Here is a 23,163-nt window from a genome sequence, read left to right as displayed (position 1 = left end):
TACTCCTCTCCTATCATTATAAAACGACGAATAAACAAATTTGTTTAGTTCTATTCTCAAGAGCTGTTGTGACTATTAAAATTACTAACTGTTATTTGTGTTCCTTGATTTTTGAAATTTGTTGTCCGTATATATTTAAATGGAATTTTTAATGATTTTTATATTAATGCGACCGTGTAGTTCTACTAGATAATTTTTATACAATTAGTTTTAGTATGGTTAGTTGAAAGAATTTTTAAGTTTTTACAAATTGCTCCATTATAACAAAACTACAATAACTCAAAATTTATAAATTTTTAGTTATGACCACTTTTGGATAACAAAAAATCAACTCTATACAATAGAAAAACGCCACATGCATTATTATTTTTCATTTTGCCACTAAAAATGTCTCAATATTGAATTATTTATTTGTTAGATAATTTTCAAAGTAATATTTACATACAGAATTAAATTTATTTATTTAATGACTAAAGACAAATTTCAATACTGACATATTTTAGTAAGTGTATTTAAGTGATTCTTTCACATTGTTTGAAGAAGTCATATTGCACAGTATGTTTGTGAGTATTTAAGTTCTTAGCTTCAAACTCACAGGTGAAAAAAACTATAAAATATTTTAAATATTCACTTCAAATTACTTTATTTAAAAATTGCAAATATTGGATTGTGGCAGTGTTTTTGTAGAATATATCGCACTTCCATTATTATTATATGGTCTTTCAATCACTAGCTTCATTTCCATGTCTTCGGACGGATAATACCCATGTCCCCGTGTATCTCATGGACGCATATTATATCATATCTGTCATTTTTGCACATAATTTGTAGAATTTCATTATTATTATTTGAAAATCCTTCAATATTTATAGAAGTCGTTATGAGGGCTGATCCCGAAATGGATCGTTTTGGTTTTATTGATAGCAGTTATAACTTAAGCCATTTGTAGAACTCAGATCCGGCGGTGGTAAGATTGGTTAGTAATTTATCTTGGTATGGATATATTATTATGCAGGAGTGACACGTGCAGGCTCTTACCAAGACCCCATTTAAATACGACCATTATTATCTGGGCAACTTGTTTGTTATATATTCCCAGTACTGTTCATACAACAGAGTTAACGTGAATTACTTTTGACACATTTATTTTAAGTAATTTCATTATTCAATTACCTTAAATTTAAACAAAATATATATATATATATATACTATTAAAAACTAAAAACTTTTCTATGACGCATAAATTGGCAATGTCAGTTTGAAATTGTCTCTCTAAAAGTTGGTCCTAATGCCCCGCCGGTCTTTTTCTACGGCTCTCCGATAATTTGAACGTGGTTAATTCAACGCTTTCGTTTTCACCGAGTCCGCCTGGTTAGTGTGTTCAAAAACTTTTGTTCTAACAACTTTAAAAGAACCTCGGGCTTAAGGAAAATCCATTCTACCTTGATACGTTTAAGTGTTTGAACGATTTATACTTGTAAATGTAATACACATATATATGCTTATGGTGTGTTTACTTTATTGCACTTTGGCACTTTTGTGTAGTTATTTTCCAGGACAAAAGCGTTTTTAAAATAATCTCTATATTCATTTCAATAAATTTTTAGAGTGTAAATAATCGTCGACGATTAAGAAATTATTATTTATTTCATTTTAGAAGTGTTTGTATATCTCTTTAATCTTTATGATTGGTATATTACTGCACTCAATAAGTGTTCAGAAGAAATATTGTACAATGCAAATAAAATAAAACCGTGCGAAATACTCCACATAAGGTAATGTACTAAATGTCTTTCCGATAATTTTACGCACTAAAAAAATATAACTATTTTTAATTTTTATATTAATGACCTACGTAGAAGTACTTTCAAACACTTTAAGATTTTCACTTGATAAAAATGAACTTTTAAACTCTGCGTTTAAAAATAATTTGTGAAACCAGAATGGCAACAAGCATATATTAAAATAAAGTAATAAAAATTCTGCAGTTTGTTCAATAAATAAATGTTGTTTGTACTACAAATACATTGTATTGTTTAACAATATCTTATATGTCTTTGAACTCGTTGTGTTATTAAAAAATTCTAAGCCATAGTTGCGTCGTTTGAAAGAATTGAATACAGTACGAATGATATACATTAGGTCAATATTAAAGTTCTAGTAGCAAACATATTGGAGAGCCAAACGAGATCCAATAAACAGAAAAAGTTGTGCGTTGAAGAGCATCCTCCCTACACTAATGCAATATATAATAATGGTTTTCGAGTGATATACCACGCCTTGTGATTGCCCAGTGTGCACTAAACACTTTGAAAATAACCCCCTCATAAATATTAAAGTAAAACACCGCGGTCATATTGAATAGCGCCCAGAACCCCTTATTGACAATAAATAACTAGGCCAAAACATTAATAAGCAATATGCAAATTGTTGATGTTTTGCTCCATTGTCTAATAAAAGTGCAATGCGATCAATTTTTAATAATAATGGTTTTTCAAAATCTTATAAGGAATAAGTGCCACTTTTTCTATATTTTATGCTTAAGCTTATTCATAATTTGTTTGAAGACATAATATTTTGCATAAACTGTCATTACATAATTATAAACTGTGCATTTATTATTATATTGTTAGTTCATTTATGTGAAATTCCTATAGTTTGCATATTATAATAGTGATATTCTATATTTTGAAACTTGACCGATAAAACAAAGGTTTTACATATGTATAAAAATGTCATTAGAACATTGCAATATCAAACATTTGTATAATGAACAGTATACAAATTTTACCTGTATTTAAATCTAAAATTTCTAAGCTGAACAACATTAAATGTAATAGTAAAACGATATATTTTGGGTTGGATTAAATTTTTGTCGCTTATAGTTTTATGGTTACTACATTTTTACGTTTATTTAACAAAATTAACTTTTATTAACTAGTATTTTTTTAAGTTATGTCATATAATTTTAAGCCGAGTGCATAAATGGAAAAGTATTAAAGAAACATATTGATGACGGTGGAAAAATATTGACGAAGGGTAAAATGAGGAGATTAGCTAACAACGTGTGAACCATCAAATATTGTTTGCTAATACTTCGTTCCTGTTAATTCTTAGGAGGTATTTCCTGTTTTAAGCATCTCAAAACACTATTTTCATGTCTCCCACGGTTGGAAGTAATAATCTTGTTAAAACACACTTATATGAGACATGTCAAAACAAGAAGATTATGTGAATTAGCTCGTGTATGAGCTGAGAAAACACATTTTTTATGACGATTTCGTGTGTATCAACGTAAGTCACGTCTGCAACAACAACAACAATAATATTATAGGCGTACAAATATGTTTTTGTAGGACACATCCGGGCGAGATGTTGTGCACGTGTGTACACATTAGGTTATTAAACAGTGGCAAAATGGACTCGCAGAATCTTACCTAAGTCGGTGTTATTAAGGTTACCAGTTTCATGGTCCAATGAAAACCTACGAGTACCGAGTAACCTTGGTGGAGACCTCAGCCGGCGAGGCGGCTTCCTGTCGCGGCCCTTTGACGTTTCTTTTTAATGGCAAACCGACAGACTGTATGGAGCCCTGTCGAATCCGTGTGGTCCTTTACTGCGGCGCACCCGAACTGCAGTGGACGTTTTAACGCACATGACAAAAGACCGGTAGCAAATAGTGAAATCATTACCCTTTACCGCGGGGGTGGAGACCTCAAATGGAAAACGTATAACACAATATTCTGTGCACGGTCGGAACTTATAACACACACGTTATTGTTATTATTATTATTTAAGCATAGTTTGTACTGGTGAACGTCGAAGCGCAGATTTTCGTCCAGCAATGTATAAGCAGATTATGTGCGCATTCTAAACGGATTATCGCGTACTACGTTTGCACAAAGCAATTACACAGCAAGTTTGCACCGTTGTCGTACAATGCGCAATTGTTTGGAACGGATTTTCGGATGCGTTTGGCCTGAAATACCGGCCGGCAAACAGACCGAAGACAGCTGGAACCTGTCGATACCGATGTGGAGGAAAATCTTATGCTTGCGGATTCATTCCGGCCGGCAAAACAAAATCTATGTGTTGAAGATCATAAAATTGGAAATAATCGATGAAAAAAGCCCGTCGGTACAATGCAGATGTTCTTGAATAATATTTATCCTTATATTATAACATAACGCATACAACTCTGTGCGTATCGACGCTATTGAACGCAGTGGATAAAATATTATATTGGTTGTGGTGAACACAATAACAGCGGTACCCTTGTGTATCATAAACGAAGGCATAACATTATTATAATGACTGCATCGCATTATAATGAGTCAACCTGAGCAGAAGTTATATCATTTCGGCCTATTGGTATGTATTTCATATTTACAACAGTCAATAATTACGGATTTAAATAAAGTGTATTCATCAATCTTTGAATATATTTTTTATTTAAATGAAACTTTCACTATAGGTTTAAAAACAGTAAGTAAATATGTAAGTAGGTCCCTGGAACGTGCGCCTTGCACATTCGGATTTTGCGGCACTGCCCACAAAATCTTAAACTAAATTTTTCTTATTTTCTAGATCTGATATTAGGACATTCTTAAACTTTCTTTATCTAGTTGAATAAATAAATTCGTACATTTTTTCTACAAAATATACGTTGTATCGAAACCTCTCTTTTATTAGACATTCATAATTTCAAGTAAAAGTTATTTTTATAGACCCAAAACATATAATAATGCGATTTAATTAAAAAAAATTTGAAGTTTCCTGTCCATAGATTTTGTGTTTCCTATAAAATATTTAAACTGTTGAAATATATTTCATCGCTAGCATTTAAGTTTTTAATAAAAATCTTTTAAATTTGAAATTCTGATAGAAGAAATTTGTGCTACTACAATTTTTGTTATCTCAAATCAAATTTATATTTTTTTCAAAACGAATTCAATTTAATTTTTAACCACAAAATCTTTAGCAATTTTTTTTCTATTTGTGCTATTCATAGGCGGACTTTCAACAGACTTTTTGGACTGCATTATTATATGTAATTTCTCCCTGCCATAAATTATTTTTTATATAATCATAAATTGGAAGGCCTAAGCTCCTCCAAAACCCACCACGCACAATTTGAGCTTATGGCGCTGTGTTTAGTTACATTTATAGTGAAATTTACAAACGTGAAATTTCTGTTTCCCAAAACGCTTTTCAGCACACTGTTATGTACGTTATTTATTCTATTTGAAGATAAACTGTATACTTTTGTACAGTGGACAATTGCATAATCGTAATCTACATTGAATTACACTTAATTTTTTAGAACGTCACCAATTGTAACGGAGGATTTGTCTCTGGCAATTGGCGAATAGAGCAAATACAAAACACAGATGTCTAAATTATCGTGGGGATTTTTCCCGACCAAGTAAATATTTGGACAGCTAAGGGCACACACACGTTATGATTTGACAAGAGAGAGAGAGGAGACGGTAAAAGAGAATAGGGCAAAAGGTAGTGTGACCGACAATGAGAAAGCGCATCGTGAATGGCCGCCGATTTATTAAGGGCACACGGGGTACAATAACAGGCCGGCGGCGGTAGAGAGGAGTTAATACACATAACAATAATAATAATATACAGTCGCGCGGGATAGACACACATAATAAAAAGGAACGACATAATATAGGCTAATATAATATGATGTTTAGCACACACGCATACACTTCCCAGGTAAATGTTGTTGTGAAAAAAGTATACACATATATATACACCAGTGAATAAGCGTTTGATTGATGTGCGCGTATAAATGAAACGGTTTGGGGTCCGAAAAAAAAAAAAAAAAAAAAGTGAGAGAGACCCTTTATTACCGGCCGGTCGTTACAGATTGGCCGCAATCACCTGGAAACTAATACTTCCTCTTCTTTCGTTATTCGCCGCCGCCACCACTCGCACCCCATTTTTTGGTACGTCCCTCTATCACTATCAAAAGCGTCTCTTCTAAAATGCTATCCACTTTTGTGCTTTGCTGAAAAGACACTAATGTCGAGTTAAGCTCTACGCGAATAATTAACACATTTTAATTAAATTTCATCAGATATTTTGGAATTATTCAATAAAAATATAATTGCTTGTATTTATAATTTTAACCAGCCTCGGTATAGAATTGTTATTTCATAGCTTTTATTGTTCAATTTGAATATTCAAATATTTCAATAAAAAACATATTTTATATTTGTTCTTGAAAACAACTTCCAGGGAAACCTCAGCGAAATAGAATAGCATTTCATTGGTAAAATCGAATTAACTTAACTTGAACTTGTTGGTCGCTCGAGCTTTTAAATACGCCCCTTAATTTTTTTTTTTTTTTATTAAATAATTCGAATTTTTCATTTGCTTCGACTTCGAGTCTATATAGTTTTACTATGATATATTTATATTTCAAACTATAATTTGATTTTCCATTTACGATATGGTTTACACTACTGTGCATACGTATTTTCTTTCTTAGAAAAATTACATTTTAAGTATAATACGTTTGTAACATTTGTAACACAGAGAATTTAAGTGGGAGTTATAGTAATTATATGGTAAAACTCCCACTTAAATTTTTGGCTGTCGTTAAAAGAATCATTCTGTATAATGATTTTCGACTACTCTCATTTTCACGCGTTTCTCTTCTGCTTGCTTTTAGTTTGCTCGTTAATTTCGTTCAAAAAAGTATAATTAGTCTCTTCAATGTACGTCAATTAGAGATGATATAATTATTATTTATTTATAATAACAATCAAACTTTTATTTATTTTTAGGCGCACATCAAATTTTTCATACGGTTTTAATCATATCATGATGCTATCAATGGCCTGTTTTCCTATTATTTCTGGAAAAAACATCGAATCAAAAACGTTCGTGTTAAAAAGAATCTAATACGCCGCCTAAAAAAATAATAAAATAAAATTACAATATCGCGGTTTATTAGTTCCGGACCCTTTGACTGGCCTTATCATTGTTGTGCGCTTCTCACTTGAAAAGACCTACCGATCAATTTCCCGACACACAGACACAAGAACGTTTTCACTCCCTCCAAATTAAACATTACCGTTGTTTGACGACAACTTCACTTACCGTGTGGCATTTCATACGATTCTTTGAGCATGCGGTGAGTGCTTGTGAGCAATTCTATCTAATGTATTGGGGTTGCTATGAATGAGGTAATAAAACCGTTTGGATTATCGCTCTGACACTTGTGTACAACGAACAATGCCAATATTTACTCGAAATTCCCTTTTTCGGTGCCTTAAATTTATTATACTTGCAATATATATGTTTTTAAACATTAGTTTTTAGAAACTATTTTTACACGCAAAAGACAATAAAAAAAACTAATGCCACGACTTGTCAATATAAAAACAGACTGTTATTTCACAAATGTGCAATTATTATAAAAAAATATCTACACGAAACGTATTCAACAATAAAATTATTGTAGATGTTTAAGTTTCGCTACGTTTCTCGGGCATCTGGAATTGATAAAAAACGGTTGTTTGCTTAGAAGAAAAAACAATTACAATATCGTAATTAAACAAAATATATTGGACGCGTTTTACTGGTATGCGCGCTACTCATCTGTTATGTTATAATTAGTCGTCTCATTCGACAAAAAAAACCATAAAAACTATCACTAGTACTGCGTTGAAACAACTCCGGAACGTTGCCTTTTTATTTGAAAAAATATAAAAAACACTTTTTAGTTCAAGGCGACACGCAGTCTGGAGACAGTGAGCGTAGGATTAGGAGTCGCACACGTGTCTTTTTAAACGAGCTAAGGACGTAAAAAAATTACAATAATAGCTGGTCACCCTCGTCCCCGGTCGTGTTGTCATGTCGGTAACCAGATACGCGTTATATGGCTGGCTGGTATTACAAGCATAATAACAATTTTGTAAACTCATGTCAGACATGACGACGGCACGCACAAACGTTTCCTTTTGCACTAGACCCAACGACACCAACAGAGACGGCTGAGCACACATATGGTAGCGGCAATTCTTTATTAAACGACCGGCACCGGCTAATTTCGGGGTGTTATTTTTTTTTCCATATTTCTTTTTTGCCAAACTTGACGGGTATTTATTAGGGTAATTCGTTGGGGGGGGCGTATTCGTGTCGTGTACTCGACTAACCGACTACACGGACGTACCAGCAGCGATATAACGGTGAACCGACAAATTATTTTGGTAGCCAAGAGACGGTCCCTTTGCTCGAGTTTGCGTTAACATATGCAATATGAACAAATATTATTCGTTTGGTTTGTAATATTAACCACATTGTCAACAGCAATAGAGATGGTTTTCGAAAAAATATCTCAAGTCAGTCGATTTTAAACTTGCACTAACACAACCAAGTATTTAGAACTTGGATTGCAACGAGAGAAATCATTTTAGATTTACCTACGAATTTTTCTACGCGTGTTTTTATTAAAATTTATTTCCTACAATGTTTAGTCGTTTTGAAAAAATTGAAATTTTAATTCAATTAACTCGATACCGTTATGGTTTATTATCGTGTACTATACAACCATGATAATAATATTGTTTGATTACAATATAAATGTATTTGATTTAGTTTTGGTAATCCATTGCAAACATCAATATCGATGACAATGGACAATATTAATAGTTCATGTTATTAATTTCATAATCGGTTTCTATACCGCTGAATATCACAATCTTAGTGAGCGTGTGCAGGCCAATGAATAATGAACACGCGGCCACCTCACAGGGGGTCGACCTGTCAAGAAGTGTTAAGTCGCCTATATGCGAAATATGGTCAAAGGGACCGTCCGAGCCCACACTAGCAGACCGTCCGGCTCTCTCTCATTTACAATAATATGTATACACATGTATAAAAATATGTGTACACAAGCTGAATATCGGCACTCATAAAGAAAGAGGGCCGTCCATAAACATTGTTTTATGGTGATGGTTCGTTTTATACGTACATATTGATTTACACTGAGCCCATGGTACATTCTTGCTAATGTGATTTGGGGCACACGATATGCTCACAGAATGTCAGTTTCGTGTCCCAGCACATAATGTTTTAACGTTAAAAACATATCCACGACTGAACGTATCGTTTTACACAAACCGCGTCTAATTAGGATAGCAACTATTACATTAGCTGTCGGCGCAAACGGCAAACATTTGATTTACCGCAGCGGTAAAAACAATCAGTTTCATAATGACATAAAGTATTAAATCCAAATCAATTTGAATACACATTGGTAATCCCAGGATCGAAATACACAAGAATTACTAATTTTAAAAGGAAATGGCTTTTAAAATCCACAATATCTTAAAATATTCTTGATCCAAATTTTAATAATTTACCAGTATGATAGGATGGTGATTGAAAAAAGTAAAATAACTTTACAGATAGAAAGTTTTTACTCGCAAATTTTATTCAAGTAATCCTAACTTAACAAATGAAAAAAACCACTAGATTGTTCGATTAAAGGAAATACTTCAATTAGATACAAAACAATTTACTTTGACTTGAGCCATTTCAACACGTCAAGTCGAACTGACGTTAAATGTGCAGATTAGTTGACAGAGTTTTGACAAATCATAATGATAAAAGTTATAGGATTTATATAGGCTACTTTCCTTTTTATATTGGGAGTAAATTATGTTGAAGATAATCGTAAAATATGTAAATGAACATTCTTCACAAACCGACTAACAATTAAAGTGTTTGTTGCATAATTAAAAGTTAAGCAACAGTATGTTTTGAATTGAGCGCACCTGTGTATTGATAAAAAGTAGTTGTTCGTAATCACTAGAGAGTGACACTAAAGTATAGAGACTACAAACTAGACAAGTATTTGTGTTTCGATAGGGCGGCCGATACAATGTAACCGCGCGAGCCATTGGCGGATGGTAACCCGTCGAGGGGCGAGGCTTTACTTAATGTTATAGGTGTTGCATACAACCGCCGAACAGTTAATCGAAGCAATTGTCATTGTATAGAATAGATGCTGTATAATTTGTATGGCATATATACACTGTATAGACATGTGCATTATACAGATTTGTTTGGCAGCATTTGTGTAGAGAAAAATGATCAAGAGGTCACAACGTCCACCGCTGAAGCATAAACTACTACCGTGTCGCATACTTCCCTTTGTACTTATCTGATCATACTTGCTCAGCCACAACGTTTCTATACTATTTCCGATTCCTAGAATTGCGGAGTTCAAAATACAACGCCCGAAAACTTTATTTGACTTACCTTAATATTATTTGTATTCGTGACAACTTCAGTTTATTGTTTTCTTAGACTGTAAATCGAAACGAGAAAATTCACAAACTTCATGTCTACATGTTATTGCTAACTTAGAATAAATTCCGATTGATGTCAGTCTCTTCACATTAATTATGAATTAATTAAATCGTAGATTAAACAACAAACTGTTTTATTGATTTAAGGCATAATCATCTTTGAAGTCGAAACTATCACTCGTGTGCGCTGTTAGCACCATAATTATCAAAGGGATAGTTGAATGTTTTGACAAGTTAATAATAGATCATGATCTTAGTAATGACATATTTGTTCATACTTTCTTATAAATTTTTTTATCTTTATCCAACATAAAAAAAATATTGATGAATCTAAATTATGCACTTTATATAGTCTTCGATACTAAAAGATTTTTGAGGAATATTTATTTCCAATATCAACATTTTAATGTAAAAATGAATTTTTCTGAATGCGAGCGTTTAAAATCTTTGCGAATCAATTTTGATTCTCTCTGGACGAGTAATTTATTTTATTTAATAAATAAAATTATTTTTATATTTAATATAATATAATTAAATATAATTTTCCATGCAGTCGTGTCAATTTGGTTATTTCACAACGATGTTAGATTCTAAATTTTTAATTTACTACTATTACGGTTACTAATTGATCTATCATAATTAATTAATAGCCAAATAGTAGTTAATATTCTTTGTCACTTTTAACAACACAACATTTAAATAAAAATTTATAAGTATTAATTTGTTTAATTTTCTATTAAGATGAAAATCGTAAAATAGTTCTATGAAAATATTATACTTTTAATCGCGTATTTATTTAATAAAGTATAAAAAAATTTAACAGAAGCGTAGGTTTAGATTATTTATGACAGATATCGGCTACATTAGCTTATGATATTTGTAATGATTTACTTATTAATTGAAAATATTCGACGGGTAAGAATGTAAGGAGGGTTACATTCTTACCATGTCATTAACAATTATTTTAAAAATCTATACATTAAGCATCTAATTAAAAATAATTATTCTATGAATAAAATTATTATAATTTAAAGGAAATATTGAAAGAGTAGAGCAAGGGATAATAATAAAAAAAAATGTGTTTATGATAATTATGTTACATACATTTTTAAGTAATTTTATTTCATTTAGATTTCTCTTAAAACATATATAACACAACAATACCAAAAGTTTGTTTCACTGTAAAACCTTTTATTTTGTAAACATTAAACTGATATTCACAATTATTTATGATATTATGATTTTTATTTGTTTTAAACAAAACAAATCACGTATTTATACGTAGTCCATGTCATACTATAAATAATTATGTAGGGAATTGCATTCAGTAGGATGTTTATTTTTTACACATTTATCAACGGTATGAATTTTTACATCTAATAAACAGAGTTTCAATAGTATTAATTTGCAAACACGGAGTAGTCAGCCAAAGTTAAGCTATTTAAATTAATATTCTAAAATTATCCGATGACTTAACAGTCATTCAGTCGCCCATGTGCAGCAATTGGTATAAGAAGACTCGGAGATAAAAAAATAAATGTGTTACGCGTGCATGCGCTTTAGAGTACTGTCAAATGCTATAAATCATCGTTCAAATAAAATAATTAGAAACAGTACCGAGTATTCTGTAAACTTTTTTGTTTGATAATAAATACGCGTTCTGCGTTAAAACTTTTATTCAAACACTATTTATTTGTCATGTTCTCAGAAATATTGACATTTATGTAAATATTGTAGTCGTTGATGTTGAATTGTACAACTCGTTTGATGGAACGTAGTATGATCGAGTAATTTTTTTATTTTACTCTGTGTTGAACTATGCTTATAATAACAATAGTTTAGTGTTGAATAAAACATTTATTTTTTATTCGAAGCAGAAATTTAACCGATGTATGTTCATATGACACTACNTGCTTATAATAACAATAGTTTAGTGTTGAATAAAACATTTATTTTTTATTCGAAGCAGAAATTTAACCGATGTATGTTCATATACACTGTAGTGTCGTTCGTCAATCTTTTTCAAACAATCGCAGGACAAATTAACTAGATCAAATAAATCTATGAATTCTAATTTTCTATTATTTTTCAAACGTACTCCAGTAGTACCANCCTACAATGTTTAGTCGTTTTGAAAAAATTGAAATTTTAATTCAATTAACTCGATACCGTTATGGTTTATTATCGTGTACTATACAACCATGATAATAATATTGTTTGATTACAATATAAATGTATTTGATTTAGTTTTGGTAATCCATTGCAAACATCAATATCGATGACAATGGACAATATTAATAGTTCATGTTATTAATTTCATAATCGGTTTCTATACCGCTGAATATCACAATCTTAGTGAGCGTGTGCAGGCCAATGAATAATGAACACGCGGCCACCTCACAGGGGGTCGACCTGTCAAGAAGTGTTAAGTCGCCTATATGCGAAATATGGTCAAAGGGACCGTCCGAGCCCACACTAGCAGACCGTCCGGCTCTCTCTCATTTACAATAATATGTATACACATGTATAAAAATATGTGTACACAAGCTGAATATCGGCACTCATAAAGAAAGAGGGCCGTCCATAAACATTGTTTTATGGTGATGGTTCGTTTTATACGTACATATTGATTTACACTGAGCCCATGGTACATTCTTGCTAATGTGATTTGGGGCACACGATATGCTCACAGAATGTCAGTTTCGTGTCCCAGCACATAATGTTTTAACGTTAAAAACATATCCACGACTGAACGTATCGTTTTACACAAACCGCGTCTAATTAGGATAGCAACTATTACATTAGCTGTCGGCGCAAACGGCAAACATTTGATTTACCGCAGCGGTAAAAACAATCAGTTTCATAATGACATAAAGTATTAAATCCAAATCAATTTGAATACACATTGGTAATCCCAGGATCGAAATACACAAGAATTACTAATTTTAAAAGGAAATGGCTTTTAAAATCCACAATATCTTAAAATATTCTTGATCCAAATTTTAATAATTTACCAGTATGATAGGATGGTGATTGAAAAAAGTAAAATAACTTTACAGATAGAAAGTTTTTACTCGCAAATTTTATTCAAGTAATCCTAACTTAACAAATGAAAAAAACCACTAGATTGTTCGATTAAAGGAAATACTTCAATTAGATACAAAACAATTTACTTTGACTTGAGCCATTTCAACACGTCAAGTCGAACTGACGTTAAATGTGCAGATTAGTTGACAGAGTTTTGACAAATCATAATGATAAAAGTTATAGGATTTATATAGGCTACTTTCCTTTTTATATTGGGAGTAAATTATGTTGAAGATAATCGTAAAATATGTAAATGAACATTCTTTACAAACCGACTAACAATTAAAGTGTTTGTTGCATAATTATAAGTTAAGCAACAGTATGTTTTGAATTGAGCGCACCTGTGTATTGATAAAAAGTAGTTGTTCGTAATCACTAGAGAGTGACACTAAAGTATAGAGACTACAAACTAGACAAGTATTTGTGTTTCGATAGGGCGGCCGATACAATGTAACCGCGCGAGCCATTGGCGGATGGTAACCCGTCGAGGGGCGAGGCTTTACTTAATGTTATAGGTGTTGCATACAACCGCCGAACAGTTAATCGAAGCAATTGTCATTGTATAGAATAGATGCTGTATAATTTGTATGGCATATATACACTGTATAGACATGTGCATTATACAGATTTGTTTGGCAGCATTTGTGTAGAGAAAAATGATCAAGAGGTCACAACGTCCACCGCTGAAGCATAAACTACTACCGTGTCGCATACTTCCCTTTGTACTTATCTGATCATACTTGCTCAGCCACAACGTTTCTATACTATTTCCGATTCCTAGAATTGCGGAGTTCAAAATACAACGCCCGAAAACTTTATTTGACTTACCTTAATATTATTTGTATTCGTGACAACTTCAGTTTATTGTTTTCTTAGACTGTAAATCGAAACGAGAAAATTCACAAACTTCATGTCTACATGTTATTGCTAACTTAGAATAAATTCCGATTGATGTCAGTCTCTTCACATTAATTATGAATTAATTAAATCGTAGATTAAACAACAAACTGTTTTATTGATTTAAGGCATAATCATCTTTGAAGTCGAAACTATCACTCGTGTGCGCTGTTAGCACCATAATTATCAAAGGGATAGTTGAATGTTTTGACAAGTTAATAATAGATCATGATCTTAGTAATGACATATTTGTTCATACTTTCTTATAAATTTTTTTATCTTTATCCAACATAAAAAAAATATTGATGAATCTAAATTATGCACTTTATATAGTCTTCGATACTAAAAGATTTTTGAGGAATATTTATTTCCAATATCAACATTTTAATGTAAAAATGAATTTTTCTGAATGCGAGCGTTTAAAATCTTTGCGAATCAATTTTGATTCTCTCTGGACGAGTAATTTATTTTATTTAATAAATAAAATTATTTTTATATTTAATATAATATAATTAAATATAATTTTCCATGCAGTCGTGTCAATTTGGTTATTTCACAACGATGTTAGATTCTAAATTTTTAATTTACTACTATTACGGTTACTAATTGATCTATCATAATTAATTAATAGCCAAATAGTAGTTAATATTCTTTGTCACTTTTAACAACACAACATTTAAATAAAAATTTATAAGTATTAATTTGTTTAATTTTCTATTAAGATGAAAATCGTAAAATAGTTCTATGAAAATATTATACTTTTAATCGCGTATTTATTTAATAAAGTATAAAAAAATTTAACAGAAGCGTAGGTTTAGATTATTTATGACAGATATCGGCTACATTAGCTTATGATATTTGTAATGATTTACTTATTAATTGAAAATATTCGACGGGTAAGAATGTAAGGAGGGTTACATTCTTACCATGTCATTAACAATTATTTTAAAAATCTATACATTAAGCATCTAATTAAAAATAATTATTCTATGAATAAAATTATTATAATTTAAAGGAAATATTGAAAGAGTAGAGCAAGGGATAATAATAAAAAAAAATGTGTTTATGATAATTATGTTACATACATTTTTAAGTAATTTTATTTCATTTAGATTTCTCTTAAAACATATATAACACAACAATACCAAAAGTTTGTTTCACTGTAAAACCTTTTATTTTGTAAACATTAAACTGATATTCACAATTATTTATGATATTATGATTTTTATTTGTTTTAAACAAAACAAATCACGTATTTATACGTAGTCCATGTCATACTATAAATAATTATGTAGGGAATTGCATTCAGTAGGATGTTTATTTTTTACACATTTATCAACGGTATGAATTTTTACATCTAATAAACAGAGTTTCAATAGTATTAATTTGCAAACACGGAGTAGTCAGCCAAAGTTAAGCTATTTAAATTAATATTCTAAAATTATCCGATGACTTAACAGTCATTCAGTCGCCCATGTGCAGCAATTGGTATAAGAAGACTCGGAGATAAAAAAATAAATGTGTTACGCGTGCATGCGCTTTAGAGTACTGTCAAATGCTATAAATCATCGTTCAAATAAAATAATTAGAAACAGTACCGAGTATTCTGTAAACTTTTTTGTTTGATAATAAATACGCGTTCTGCGTTAAAACTTTTATTCAAACACTATTTATTTGTCATGTTCTCAGAAATATTGACATTTATGTAAATATTGTAGTCGTTGATGTTGAATTGTACAACTCGTTTGATGGAACGTAGTATGATCGAGTAATTTTTTTATTTTACTCTGTGTTGAACTATGCTTATAATAACAATAGTTTAGTGTTGAATAAAACATTTATTTTTTATTCGAAGCAGAAATTTAACCGATGTATGTTCATATGACACTGTAGTGTCGTTCGTCAATCTTTTTCAAACAATCGCAGGACAAATTAACTAGATCAAATAAATCTATGAATTCTAATTTTCTATTATTTTTCAAACGTACTCCAGTACGAGTTAATCGAATTTATAAAGAATCGATATTTTTTGCGGTTTATATGAAAAGTGATCAATCGAAATCTTTGAAAGTTATTCTGTTTGGGTGTCACGTAAACGTTAACTGTGTACAGCTTTGAAGGTCGGCGTGTATGTTAAGTTGTACACTTGGACTTCAAAGCTTATGATCCTAAAACGGCTGGTGCCACAGAGAAAGGGAGAGTGAGCATGCTAGACGTTGTATAATTATTTGCATTATAATCTATGGCGGATACGGTAAATAACGGTACAAAGAATTGAGAGATAGAAGAGAAAATGGGGGCGCGGCAACGGCGACCGAACTGTCCGCATTGAGGTTGAAACGGTTAGTTAGCACAATCGTAGTGCCGTCTATAGGTATACACTATTAGGCTCGGACACGAGGGACGAGTGCCGTGCAGTGTAAGTACACAAAAGGATCACTTACCACCGCCTTCGCTACACACGCCCATTGCCGAGTTTGTCGCCGCCCACCTCAGACCGCGCCCATTGTCGACTCTATCTTACGGTCGCTGTTCTCATTTCGGTCGTTCAGTAACCATATCACTCGCCGCAACGAAACGTGCCGTTTAATTGCGTTGAACGCGTACTTGAACATAATACGACAGTGACTGCTCTTTACAACGCGATAATTTTACATCGTTTGTCCGTTTCTATAGTATCGAATCAATATCCTTTTACGACATTGGTTTTATACCGTTTTATGTGTGAAACTGTTGTCAAATGTGCGTGGTGACCGGAGCCGCGACCGCTATGATGCAGCAGGACGACGCGCATCATCGACATAATGCGTTCCTGCCTGTGTACGATTTTAGCCGTCGATATCAGTCTGCTCTTCAGGAAGCAGTACACGCGGCCAGTCCACTGGATCTCAGGGGCGGATCGGGTTCTCTGATGGGCGCTGCCGCTGCCGCCGCCGCAGCAGCTTTAGCACATCATCAACCACCAACGTCTTCTTCGTCACCACCTTGTAGCTTAGGTTCAACCGAAACAACTGATATCAATGTAGACTCAGCCGACGACGACGACGACGACGACGACGACATGTTCAACAACGCATCGGCCACTAATAATAACTGCAAAGAAGATGATGAAAACGACGAAGACGATTGCGGCAACAAGGAGCAGTCGTCGGGAGGTAATGGATCACCGGTGAAACCGCCATATAGTTATATAGCGCTAATCACTATGGCTATACTTCAGTCGCCGCACAAGAAACTTACGCTAAGCGGAATATGTGAATTTATCATGTCTCGGTTTCCGTACTACAGAGATAAATTCCCGGCTTGGCAAAATTCAATCAGGCACAACCTTTCACTCAACGACTGTTTTATAAAAATCCCTCGGGAACCTGGAAATCCGGGCAAGGGCAACTACTGGACGTTAGACCCCATGGCTGAAGATATGTTTGACAACGGCAGTTTCTTGAGGCGTCGCAAAAGGTATAAACGTATGCAGACACCGTCCGATTTCTTTGGAATTCGCGATCACCACCACCATCATCACGGCGGTCCACCGGGCGGACCTGGGCCGCAACATCATTTTTCTGCTGACCCCTACTCGGTCCTCCACCATCACCATCATTATCCGTACCATCATTTAGGACCTCCGCCTCCTCCATTGCCTCCTGCGGTTCCACTGCCGTTGCCTCCTTCTGAACTAGCTCGTATCACTTTTGGACTGAACTTGCTCCACAACGGGCAAGTAGCTGCTGCTGCAGCCGCCGCTGCCGCCGCTGGACTTCCGCCGCCATCGTTTAAACCCGCTGTGACAACACCGTCGTCTTATCCCATAACGAACGTCACTGGTCGACTTGCCGGAAAACAGCCGTCGACTGGCTTCAGTATAGATTCCATAATGGGCAAGAGATCAGAGCCTAACAGTCCTATTACTACACAAACGGCTGCGGATGATGAGCAAGCGGTAACCATTTCCGGTACGCCATCACCGTTATCCACTCCTGTCACCAGGACGGGTTTCGATTCGGCTTTCACGCCACTCCAACAGACAACTTGGGCCAGGTGATGATGCGGAGCCGTCGACATCCTACACTACATTCCCACCGATAAAAATTGAAAATTGTGCAGTGACGTCCATTTCCTAATGAATGTAATGGATTATGCTCGTTAATTTAAAGGTAATAGACAATCTCAATATATCTCAAATATACTCTATTGTCAAATTAAAATTGCCTTTTCTATAAATTCAATAGCATTAGAAAATTATAACTAGTAAAAAATAATATTTTAATTTAAAAATTTGTTTTTGCACATGGTACTAAAAATATTTAAAACTGTTATCTAATTAAACAATGTTTTTATTTTTCAGAAGTTAAAAAATTGGGCAAGTGTAAATCTAGTCTTACTGTTGAAAGTTTAATTTTGTAAATATTACACAAGCGCAATAAAAAATGTTGTAAGTTTTTAAACCCGGCATAATGTTAGTGTTCAATTGCAAACATAAGTTTTATTCGTTAGGAGTAAACGTTATCTCCAGACTTTCAATCTTAGTTGCATAATATGACTATTTTAGGTGTAATTTACTAATATGATTTTATTATTGTGTAAATAGTTTAAAATTTGTTACCAAATACTCTAATTATTATTAATGATATAATTATACGCTATTGTTTTTCTTATGTAAATACTATTAGATTTTTGCAAATTGTGTATATACTTAACTTCTTTTTATTGAATAGATGGTAAATTATATTATTTAGAATTATTAATTAAAAATAATTTCATAAAATACCGTAGATCTTTTTTTAATATTTCTCTACATAAAAATTTCAATAAATAGATATATTGTTTTTTTTCTTAATTTGTAAAAGTGTCCTGAATAATAATCGACAAAAACATAAATCAAATGTAATTAAAAATTTACATTGATCCACATAAGTGCTGTGTTATTTCAAACTTATAAGAGAAATAAATATGATCATTTTGTTAATGTTATTTGTCTTTTTCTTAAAGTTTTATTATAGTGTACACAAAAATGAAAAAGATTAATTCACATTACATAACAAGTACGACATCTCTTATTATCCTTAACAGGTTAGATAGCATTCATTGTTAACTATAAATAACTTGCTCATGATGTAATCCTACTCAAACCAACTATATTTGTACTTTTCATTGCAAAGCAAAACGATTAACATTATAATTAAGCGTTTCGCTTCTAATTTTCAATAATAATAGTTATCTTTAGCAAAGGGAGTAACGAAATAATTTTTTAAGAAGGCAACCATGTTCATATGATAGACTAAGGAATTTTAAAAAAGGCTACTACCTTTATCTTAAGCAAATGCACTCATGCCTTAATTATTTTAGGTCTATAAATTAAAAAATATTTTTTTTGGAAATAATCATATGGGCATAACTTGATAATAAGAAATTCATACTGGTAAGAGTTACCATGACACCATTTTATTCCACGCCAAAATAAATATTTAATAAATAAAAGTACATTTTAGAACGAGAGGTGGAGACAAATTATTACAACTAATCATAATTCATTACTAAATATTGAAATGATTTTTAATATATCAATAAAATTTTCTTCAGAAATAATATAGAATTGGTGTTTAAACTGTAACTTAAGTTAAATAAAGTGTTACCTCGTGAGAGTAGGACAAAAAAGTAGAATGGCTTCAATATTTGAATATAACATTAATTACATCATTTAATTATTATTATGTTTTGATACTTATCATTTTATAAATCTCAAACATAGAGTAATTCATCGAGAATACCTCATAACTAAAAATGTTAATATTTCATACTGATCCTATTCTAAAACATTTTCAAAGTAATAATTACAGTGAGATGAAATAATATAACAAATGGTTAATTTATTTTAGTACTAAGATTATTTAACTTTTGATATAGTGGTTTTATTAAAAATTAACAAATAATATTTACTAAATTTAGTTTTTGTTATTTGTTACGTGTGGTCCTAGAAAAAAACAAAATCATATTTTATAAATACATGCTACTATAATATCAAGAGTAATTTTAATTACTAACAATAATTAAAAAAAAATTCTATGTATAAATAATTTTTTAAAGAAATAAGTGCTCAACAATGAAATCACAAAGAGAATCATTTATACAAAATCAAATCTAAACTTGCACACAAAACTACAGATACGATGTGTACGATATGTACCAAGTTGTTGTGCAACACATTATACAAATATGTATTTTGAGTATTACACAACAGTGTCATAAGAAACATGTATATTTGTTTTGTAATTGTTAAAAATTAAGATTAAATGAAAAATATTATCATAGTCGAGTGACGTTTATTTATTACATAAAAAAATACCACGTATGTTGTAAACATTTTTCATTATTAAATAGACGTTTTATATAATTTTGTTATTAGATACTTTTTGAAACAATTAATGATTTGAGGCGTATTAAAAATGTATAATTTATATTGGGCTAGCTAACGATTATGTTTTGCATAAGCAGACAGTTTATTAAAATCTACGCCAAAAATCAAATTCATACAGTTTTATTTGAAAATACACATAGAAAAAATTATGGGTTGCACATTATGCACATGATTTTTACGTGATACTTAATTTTTTTAATTGAAATAGAAGAAAATTAAAATAAACATAATGGAAAACACTTGTTTACCTAGTTTCTAGCTCAATTTCTGCGGCGTGTAAAAAAATAATGCTTAGGTGGAAAGTACGCGTGTTTTTTATTATAGAAATCGATTGGCATGACCTATAGACGACATTAAGGCTAAATAAACCAATATTTAAAGATGAAAAATTAGCAATATGTTCTGCCGTCTTTGTTTACCGAAACCTTACATCGGATAAGTAAACTAAGACTTATTGGAAACCATACTCGTGTTAAAAACAGAATTGTGTCTGGCAAAATTGAGAAATTAGTGTATCAACATTTCAACAGTTAAACTTATATGTTTTGTTCGATCATAATTATATATGTATTGATATATTCGAAATAGGTTTTTACCTCGCCAACATGTCTGTAAGCATATTTTTTCTCATCATCACAAATAATAGATGAACATTAGATATTTATTTTTTAATTATACTGTAAAAGTAAAAGTTTAATATTCATTTTAATGTAATTCATACTCGTTGTTTTCATTATTGTATTATTTTTTTGAATAGACTATGTGAGCAATTATGAAAAGTTCTGACTGTCATTAGTAATATTTTTCACTTTCTACTCTTAAGATTATTTTGAAATAATCCTAAAATTCACATATTCGACATAATTATATTTAATTATTTACAATCTAGGGTGTCTTTTGATAAACTTTATGAGAGAGAGGCAAATTTTAAATATTTAGATGGACTAGTTTGAAAATAATTGGCACAAAGAAGTATGAAATTTGTGGTGCTCCGTTTCAAATACTAATTTCAATTTTTTTTTCGTTATGCTCGAAATAATATGCCAGCCTTATTTTTATCTATTCATTAATGTTATCTAACTATGTGAGATTAGAAATAGATTGTATTAATATTCATAATATGACTAATAATACAATATAATAAATCTTATAGTATTAGACGAAAAAACACTTTAACAATTGTTATTAAGATAATTGCAACTTGTATAAATGTTGAATTTATAACTTTAAAACATAATGATGAAAAATCAGTATAAAAATAAATTATAGGTAAGTTAAACAACAAAGTGTAATAATGTTTTATTAAAAATAATTCAATTTAACAACGGCTATATATTGAGTTATAATTTTTTCTCCTTTATAGAAAAAAATTATGTGTCTACTATTATAGGCACACATACTATTATTGTTTTCATTAAAAACATTTTATGGAAGGGGCGATTACCAGCATCGCCCTCCCCCTGATTTCGGGAACGCGCCTACTTACACTCATTAAAATGTAAATTCTGAACGACATTTATCATCAGGTCTTCTAGATGCCCGTAAGCAAAATATCAAGTGTGCGGATTCTCAAGAACAATCATTCAGGTACTCATCGCATAAGTAAGCTCCAATAACATTACAGTCTGACAAACAACATATCCGCCATCATTGTGCTCCGGGCAACCATATAGTACCGTAAAAATTTGTGTGGCATCCGATCCCTAGAAGCTGTAACGCAGGTAATAGGGTTTTGTTATCTAAATAATATCAGTGGGAAACACAAAGAAATGATAATCGCCAGAAGCCATTAAAAGAATTAACATGACGAAATCAAAATAAACAGAGAATAACATTTTGTTTAGAATGTTCACTTTTTTCCGTGGCCTTTTACGAACCCTTGAAAACATCGCTATTGTTCGATAGACTATCGAGGAGAACGATGACACGATAACACGGTCTTGGAATATAAACAATCGTTTTGCATGGTGTCCATGTACATAAAGCGACCGGCCGATTTTATTTATTTAGTACGCCCCAAGCCTGTCTGTTTCATAACAGCTCCCACGACACGATTATTTTTTCGTCCTCCAGGCTGTCGTTCTCAACTCAAACAAATCGTACGGTAGTCGCAATGCTGTTCGTCGCCGACAACTCGAGAATCACCTGCAGCGGTAGACGTCGTTTTTTCGACAATGATGACGATAATAACAACAACAATAATAATAATAATATGTACGTACAAACGTTCTTCAAAGCACAAGTACCAAAGGGGTTGGGTGCAAATAGCCCAGGGGCGTAATATACGGTGGTAAATACATGACGTGCCGCACGCTCTAAAACGCTCTACGCGAACGGCAAAAGAGCTGCTGGTAGATGGCAAATGTTTACTCGCGGATCTCCAAAAAGATTCAATTTGATTTCGATTTCATGCTTTGTCGCCTG

The 23,163-nt window shown here is 31.9% G+C and overlaps 1 protein-coding gene across 1 annotated transcript; it reads left to right on the top strand.

Moving 5' to 3' along the window:
• Window positions 1–16,564: 16,564 nt before the first annotated feature.
• LOC126896312 (forkhead box protein D1-like) lies at window positions 16,565–19,156 on the top strand. The gene is made up of 2 exons (XM_050668979.1): window positions 16,565–18,478; window positions 18,670–19,156. Exon 1 carries the CDS (start codon window positions 17,065–17,067, stop codon window positions 18,364–18,366), a length of 1,302 nt encoding a protein of 433 aa, XP_050524936.1. The 5' UTR covers window positions 16,565–17,064; the 3' UTR covers window positions 18,367–18,478; window positions 18,670–19,156.
• Window positions 19,157–23,163: the final 4,007 nt, after the last annotated feature.

The sequence above is a fragment of the Daktulosphaira vitifoliae genome, unplaced genomic scaffold (genome assembly GCF_025091365.1).
Source record: "Daktulosphaira vitifoliae isolate Bord-2020 unplaced genomic scaffold, ASM2509136v1 Scaffold_1, whole genome shotgun sequence".
NCBI classification, from domain to species: domain Eukaryota; kingdom Metazoa; phylum Arthropoda; class Insecta; order Hemiptera; family Phylloxeridae; genus Daktulosphaira; species Daktulosphaira vitifoliae.
This window is presented reverse-complemented; position numbering and strand designations above follow the sequence as displayed.